The sequence below is a fragment of the Colius striatus genome, chromosome 6 (assembly GCF_028858725.1).
Source record: "Colius striatus isolate bColStr4 chromosome 6, bColStr4.1.hap1, whole genome shotgun sequence".
NCBI classification, from domain to species: domain Eukaryota; kingdom Metazoa; phylum Chordata; class Aves; order Coliiformes; family Coliidae; genus Colius; species Colius striatus.
Genome location: NC_084764.1, coordinates 44885621 through 44894042, shown reverse-complemented (window position 1 = coordinate 44894042; position 8422 = coordinate 44885621). Strand labels below are relative to the sequence as shown.

At 42.1% G+C, this 8422-nt stretch overlaps 1 protein-coding gene across 7 annotated transcripts in view; it reads left to right on the top strand.

The window, feature by feature from the left end:
- The window catches only part of WDR25 (WD repeat domain 25), an 84883-nt gene that overhangs the window by 24322 nt on the left and 52139 nt on the right, over positions 1-8422 (top strand). For all 7 annotated transcript variants that reach the window (XM_061998700.1, XM_061998697.1, XM_061998699.1 and 4 more), the window contains one exon: positions 2341-3110. In XM_061998700.1, coding sequence (XP_061854684.1) covers positions 2400-3110 — 711 coding nt within the window. In that variant the 5' untranslated portion in view covers positions 2341-2399. The remainder of the gene's footprint in view (positions 1-2340; positions 3111-8422) is intronic.

Sequence of the window (8422 nt, the reverse complement as noted above, 5' to 3'; positions counted from 1 at the left end):
CAAGATGAGAGATTCTTTGCTGTTACAAAAAGCTTAAGGGCCATGCGTGTAACAGGATGGATTTATGCATCCCAAATGTAATGTGGTAACTTCTTTCTGATATGGCATGGGAAACTTTTTAACCTTTGATGTGTTTAGGGACTGTCATGCACTTCCCTCTGATTCTCAGTGTTTTTTTGGTCTTAAAGCACAGTAACTTTGAAAGCCTCACCCCTTCCACTTGTGTATCTTCATTTATAGCTTTCAGCAAGAGCTCAGTTTCTCACTGTATTTGCTCTTTGAGCATGATGCATTTGGAAGGGAACCTGTTTTCAGCACCGTGATAGAAACAGTAATCACTTGTTGCAACTATTACAGTACAGTCCTTCATAGTTACTGTTTGTGTCATAAGGGGTTTCAATTTACCACTGAAAACTTTAATTTACTGGTTTTGAAATGAATTGTTAGTTACATTTTCCTGAAACATATTTTTTTCCCCTTGACATGGAGTGAAATGCTGTTTTAATCAATGAAGCTGTATTATTAAAAAAACTCTTTTTCCTTTCTCTTAGTTGCTGTCACTTACAGCTATCATAAACTTCAGACAAAGACAAAGTGTCCTCTAGAGGGAGATCTTGATGTTTTTATGTGCTAAAATGTTGCTCACCTTATTCCAGTTAAATGTCTTGTCATTCTGCTTGGAAAGGATCTGTGATATATGTCTTAAGAGGAACCTGTCTGCTGGACCTGTGCTTGGAAATTTCATTACAGCCCATAGCCTGTGATGAAACACTTCTGTAGGTTAAAGGAAACATACTTGTTTTAATTCAAATGGATCTAATACTGAAGGTTACCAAGCTAGTAAAGGATTTGGAGCACGTCTCATCTGGGGCCGTTCAGCCTGGAGAAAAGAAGGCTCAGGGAGACCTTCTCACTCTCTACAACTACCTGAAAGGAAGCTGCAGCCAGGTGGGGTGTTCTCCCCAGTAACAAGCAATAGAACAAGCCTCAAGTTTCACCAGCTGAACTGGCTGATGACTCAGAATGCTGTGCTGCCACTCAGCAGGATCTCGACCAGCTTGAGAGTTGGGTAGAGAGGAACCTCCTGAGGTTCAACAAGGACAAGTGCAGAGTCCTGCAGCTGGGAAGGAACAACCCCATGCACCAGTACAGGCTGGGGGTGGCCTGCTGGAGAACAGCTCTGCAGAGAGAGACCTGGGAGTCCTGACTGATAATAAACTAACCATGAGCCAGCAATGTGCCCTCGTGGGCAAGATGTCAACAGCATCCTGGAGGCATTAAGAAGAGTGTGGGCAGCAGGTTGAGTGAGGTTCTTCTCGCCCTCTGTTCTGCCCTAGTGAGGCCTCATTTGGAGTCTAGTGTCCAGTTCTGGGCTCCCCAGCTCAAGAGGGACAGGGAACTGCTGGGGAGAGGCCAGTGCAGGGCCACCAAGATGCTCAGGGGACTGGAGCATCTTCCTTGTGAGAAAAGGCTGCGGGACCTGGGGCTGTTTAGTCTGGAGAAGAGGAGACTGAGGGGGGAGCTCATTAATAGTTACAGCTGTCTAAAGGGTGGGTGTCAGGAGGTTGGGGCAGCTCTTTTTTTCTGTTGTACCCAGTGACAGGACCAAGGGGTGATGGAAAGAAGCTGGAACACAAAAAGTTCCATTTAAACATAAGGAGAAGCTATTTCCCAGTTTCAGTGAGGGAGCCCTGGCACAGGCTGCCCGGGGAGGGTGTGGAGGCTCCTTCACTGGAGGTCTTCAAAACCCACCTGGACATGTTCCTGTGTGACCTGATCTAGGTGGGACCTACTTTGGCACCAGGGTTGGACTGGATGAGCTCTAAAAGTTCCTTCCATCCCCCACCGTTCTGTGATTCTATGATCTCTAAAGGTCTCTTCCAACCCCTACCATTCTATGAACCCCTTCACACTTCTTTCAGGTCATCTATTTTGTTAGAAATATAGGTTGTTGGAATAACTCCATAATGGAGTATTTGTATTCTCATAAATGTACATACCAAATCCCTGTAGGATTAGTTACCCTCTTGTGTAAGTGCTACTGCAAGAAAGACTGAAGTGATTTGCAGTAAATTATGTCACAAGTTTGTTTTTCTGTTGATTCTCATTTTCATTGTTTCATGGTATGCAAATGCACCTGTCCAATGCACTGAGAAGATGTGCAGAGTGCCTGGAGGCGAGTGGTGTGTGTAACTGAATGTACAGATGTGTTATGAAATAGGAATAAATTCCATTAAGTTATGGGTTTTTGTTAAGAAAGTAGTATTTCTTTCTCTAAGCTGCTCAGATTGTAGGCTCTGTAATAAATTGTACTCTGAATAATCAATTCTTTTATTGTAGATCATAGCTTTGGAGCTTTCCAGCACTGACATTCCTGGAGTCTGCTGTGCCTAGCTGTAATGAGCTCTTCGCTGGTTGCTTATGATGATTCAGACTCCGAGACAGAAACTGAAAAGGCTGAAGTCCCCAATACTTCTGGCAGACAAACAAACCATCCAAGTCCTTCTGTGAGTTGTGCTCAGTACTTTGCACCTGGTAGTCTGAGTACAAAATCTACATATGAAATGCAGCCTGCTGAGAACACTGACAGCTCTGGCACAAGAACTGTTTGGGAGGATCCCCCTGAGAGTTATGCACAGAATAATAATGCTGATTTGACTTCTTATAGTAGAAGAGCATACTCTGGCCATGCTGCATTATGTATGTCCTATAAAAACTATGAACAGACATCAAGCTCTTCAACAAACTCTGGAAATGGTGTTTCACAGAAGAGAATGCATAAAGACTGTACTACCATGAAAGGAATTAAGCCATATATCCCTAAAAGATTGCGTCAAGAAAATTCCAGTGTGCCTGAAAACAAAGCAGCTCATGAGAGAGAGAGCTCAGACTGTGGTGTTAAGCTGGGCACATCAGGAGAGCAGACTTGGGGAAAGATCTCTGAACTAGTAAAGCCATATTTGGGATTCAAATATAAATTAACTGAAATCCCCAAAAGCTTGGTGTTTTGCATGTGTAAACACAGCGGCCCTGTTAATGAAATCCAGTGGTGTCCTGCACGAGAGCAAAGTCACCTGCTTCTCTCGGCTTCTATGGATAAAACAATCAAGGTAATGTACAACAAGATGCTTTGTGGACCAGTCATCAGACTTAAAAATTCCATATTAAATAATGATCTGGGAATAACGTCCTTGCTTGTGTGTGTTTAACAGTTCCAGTGTATTTGGAATGTGAGGAGATGCTTTCCAGTACAAGACCTTGTTATGAGTTTGCACTCAAATCCTTCACTATATCTACAGGCACTTCCACTATTTTGTTTTTTTGTGTTAGACACATCAGTGTTTCAGACCTTAAGGAGTCAGATTTCTACTCAGCAATTTCTCCTGTTTCCTATTAATGTAAAGTTTTCATTATCTCTGCTTTGTAATGGCCACAAACACTATGGTCTGGATACAAATTCTGCCTGAAGTCATTACACAACTGACTGCCAACACTGGAATAATCTTTTTCAGGAACTTTACCATTCTGAAAATCCTAGGTGACTACTGATGGTACTGGTTGATAGGGCAAAGAAAGCTGGACTCAATTATCTTAAAAGATCTCTTCCAGCTGAAATGATTCTGTGATGGAGGAAGTATGTCAGGTGAGGTGGATTTTTCTTCTTGCATCCCTGAAAGATGTCCTGTTGTGGCCTAAGAAGTCCTTCCACTTCAACTTTGTTGGAAGTGTTAGTTGCTCAGTACTTGAAGTGTATTTTTCCTCTAGCTTTAGTGAATTTGCCTTCAGTGCTTTGTTAGTTGAGTCAGTCCAATAAGTTGCCATACTTTTATTTTAACAATGATTAATAAAAGTGTTTTGTGTATGTTATAGGGCTAACACCACCTCTGGGTTCAAGCAACAGACTTCCAAAGTGGGTTTACACAGAAACATAGAATCACAGAATGGTAGGGGTTGGAAGGGACCTTTAGAGATCATCTAGTCCAACCCCCCTGCAGAAGCAGGGTCACCTGGATATCTTTGGTAAGAGCACACAAAGTAATTTTTGATGGAAAGCATGCTTTGTTGTATCTAACATGCATGTAACATAGCAGGTACAATTATTTTAGAACTTGATTCTAAAATGTAGGGCTATACATAGAACCAAGAGGCAAGAAGAACATCTTTTGTATGGACATACTTCTAAAACCAAAGAAGGGACTTAACTCATTTAGGTGTTGATTTAATGGAGGAAAAAATATTCTTAAATTCTATTACTAAGACTGAGGTTTTTACCTGTTTTTTCCTGATTAATTTGTTGTGAAGAACTAAGTTAGATTTACTTTGTTTTTTGTATGATTTTTTTCTTACCTTAGAACTTGTACTTTTCATTCCTTTCCTCTTTCCCCAGTCCACTTATGCTGACTTTGCATTTTTGAAGCAGTGATGTTCTCAAATCTTAGTTTTTGCTTTTTCTCCTTCATTTGTGTTAAAACACTAATGCTCACAGAAGACAAAACCCCAGATCTATAGCATGGATGAAATTGACTCCTCTGAGCTGCCTATCTTTTATCATCTTAAGTGCCAACAGCTTCAGTGGTTCTGTAGTCAGCAAAGCTTATCACATACTGGAAGTCTGGATACGTTCAGCTGGGGGTGATTCCTCCTTCATCTTCTTCCCCAAGCTTTTTTAAACCTTTTTTTTTTAAAGCCCTTGTCTTAAAGATGAAATGGAATTAAAAAGTGCCTTTGTTTTTCTTTGCAAGCTTTCTTTAACATATTGCATAAGTTAAACCTTGTGTGCAAGCTGAAGAACAGACTTAGAAGGAAAGGGCTAAGTTATGCAGAAAGTGCTGGTGGATGTTTTTGACAAGCAGCAATTTAAATGTGGATTGTACAAAACTATATGCACCTCTGATCTCTGAATGTCTGGATTTTACTTTTTGTCTTAAACTGCCCCACCACAGGCTTGATGCTTGTTTACTGTCCCAGAACCTCATTTTACTGAGTGCATATTGTTAATTTATGGATCTGTTAAATCGAGTCTAAAAATCAGAGTTGTTGCAATGTAAAGTTATGTTTAAAATGGAAATAATAGCCTGCTTTTGAAGCAGAAAGGTCATTTTTCTGAAGGAGTGTTGCCACCCCCGATTGGAAGCAGCCCTTAATAATAAAGCGGGTTTTGGAAGAAATCTAAGTGCCTCCGGGGCCTCAAACGACGCAAGTTCAATGCAAATAGGGAATGTTAGCGCTGGCAACGCTTGGGAGCAGGCGAGTAAGGTCGGTGCTGGAAAGGCGCTGGCAGGCGGCAGCGGGGGGGAGCGGGCGGCGGCTGCTGCGCCTGGGGCCGCGCCAGAGACACGGCGGCCGTTACGCGGGCAGCGCTGCGCCGCCAGGGGGCGCCGTGAGACCGGGGCTCCGGGCCCGGCCCCGCCGCTGGCTCCTGCGAGCGTGGACCGAAAGATGCTGCCGGCTTTTTGTGAGCCTGGATCGAGAGCCGGCTGAATGACAGAGCCCAGAGGGCGCTGATCAATGGAGCCGAGACAAACCACTGGCCTGTGGCCAGTGGAGTTCCACAGGGATGGGTTCTGGGGCCGGTCTGGTTCAACATCATCGACCACCTGGATGAGGAGACAGAGGGACCCTCAGCAAGTTCCCTGTTAAAGTTTAACTGTGTTATCAGTGGCTTGTGTTTCTACTTTAAGTCTGTGTTTTATGGATTGTGAAACAAGATTGTCTCAACTGACTAAATGTTTCTTCTTTGGGTAATACTTCTCTGCCTCTGGGTGAATAGCTACTGCCACTTTTGGCTTTACTTAAACAGCATTTGTGAGTTTAATTGCTTGTCTTTTATTTTTGGCATAGACTTTGAGATGCAACATTTGTTATTAAAGGTGCTTAGTTTCCACAGAGTGGATACTCAACACTTGTTCAACATCAGACTTTGTTTAGGTATTTCTGGCTTAGAGCCCCGAAGACAGGATCTAAAATCACAGGTTGTCATTGAATACAGCTGTTTGCCTTAAATAGCAGGGTAAGTAAAAAATTTCTCCCTTGAAAGACATGTTTAGTAGTTGCAGAAACCACTATACATTAATGTTGCTAGCATCTTGTATTTGGAACACCTTGTAGTTATGTAGAGCTGCAGAGCTGTAAACATTTCACTAGTTACTGGTGCTGGAACAGGTTTTCAACAGCTGTTTAGAACTTCAAGTCTCTCATACCATTATTCTGTATTTCCTATTTAGTCTTAAAATTAGCTCAAGCTAACACTATTGTATAGTCATCTCTACACTTTTAGTTCTACGTTCCTAGTTTTCTAGTTAGAGCATCACAGCAGGTATTCTCTTCATTGTAAAGTGTTTCTTCATTTGCAGCACTTTCCCTCCATTGATGAACAGGATCAAGGAGAGAAAGTGTTGTGCTTCTTTGGTATGCAAAATGTGTATTAGTAGCACTTTAATGGGAAAACCTATACTGTAACACCTTATTGGAAGTTTTTCTTATGCATGTTGTTCACAGAATCTCAAGGGTTGGGAGGGACCTCAAAAGCTCATCCAGTACAGCCCCTTTGCCAGAGCAGAACCACCTAGAGCAGGGCACACAGGAGCTCATCCAGCTGGGTTGGAATGTCTCCAGAGAAGGAGACTCCACAGCCCATCAGGGCAGCCCCTGCCAGGGCTCCCTCACCTGAACACTGAAGAAATTTTTCCTTGTGTCTCTTTGGAACCTCTTCTGTTCCAGCTTGTACCCGTTGCCCCTTGTCCTGTCATTGCTACTTGGGCACTAGTTGAACTAGGTCTCCATTTAGTCACAGATGAATCTGTACTAGAGATGTAAGAGATTTATAAATTAGTTTAATCGTGTCAGCTTGTTGAACAGAAGTATTGCCTCCTTGTCGTGATGAAGAACACAAGAACAGTCACACTGGTTCAGACCAAGGCTCTGTCTAGCCCAGTGGTCAGGCTATGGCAGGGTCCATAAGTAGATGCCTAGAGTAAAAGAGCAAGTCTAAGGTTTCTGGTGCTGTTAAATCCTCTTCTTGTCTCTGCTTGTTTTCAAGTCAAGGTATTTCTGAGCTACAAAGTACTTCATCTTTACATCTTGCTACCTCAAGAGATCTCTTCCAGATACTTCTCCAGTCTTAGACTCTTTTGTGATCATTAGCTCTAGAACAGTATTTCACCCATACTCAGACTGGAGGTGTGGATTTTGTTGCCTGGAGTGTATCAAATACTGCAAGGAATAACAATTTTAATAACATTTACAAAACCTTTTGTTCTTGTGTGGTTGTGTGTTCATTAGGAGAAAGACAGAATAGCAGTGTATTGCAGGAACTTGTTACTCTTGATCTTCTTGTGCTGGGCTGGGAGCAATGGAACATGCTAGCCTTCATTCATCCATATAATGTGTGGAGCACTAAGAGCAGCGATACAGATTGCTTAGGTACTACTTCAGAGCAGCAAACTCTTAATGCTTCTGTTCTCAACCTCTCTGCACACAATTCACTTGAAATTGGCAGTATTTCTTGTTCTGTCATGTACCTGTCTGTTCATGATGGAGTGAATTTAAGCTGCCAGCGTATTTCCTACGAACTCACGTGTAGCTGTCAGATGGCCATAGCCTCATCACCACTAGACTAGGTTCAAACTACTCCCTAAGCACAGTTAGATATCATGCTGCTAGTACTTCAAGTACTGTGATTCTTGGATTCATTTAAAAAATGTCATAGCGACAGTGCTCCTTTAACCGTCCCTGGTGCATGTGATGAGAATGGGAGTCATCCCATTTAATACATGTATTCCAGTTTAGTGTTTTAAAAAGGATCTCTCTGCTCTTGGTACACTTTTAGGACCGTATTTTAAAAATAACAATGTTTTCCTCATTATGTTTAAAGTGTCAAGGAAATGCTCATGTTCTTGAGATGATGTGCTGCCTACCTAGCTGTGTGAATAAGGCATTGTCGTTTGCTTGTTGAAGAGGTTACTAAATAGGCTGTTCTGAAATACCAAACCTGGCTTTTCTTTATGGTACCTTGTTCTGACCTTCTTCCCTTGTCTGTTTAGAACCATGTATCTTTTTATTGCAAGGATTTGAGGCTTGCTGATTAAGATGGAAGCACATTTAGTATTTGTTAGATATATGTCTAGTAACAGCTGTTTCCTGAGTGCTGAAAGGGCTTCTTCATATACCTTGATCTTTTTCTAACCAAAGAATTTCACACACTTCAATGAGGAGTATTCTCCATAATGCTTATTTTGTGAGATAAGGAACATCTGCAGGAAGGTATGTGCTTGACAATTACTGAAAGCTTCTGACTGTGCTTATACCTGGATGACAATATGGGTCAGGATGTAAAAGCCAACGCTCAGCTAATTGTTTTGCAAAAGCCATTAACACAAGTCTGCAAGGGGCAGCTCATGAACGTGATGGATTAAGGTCTTTT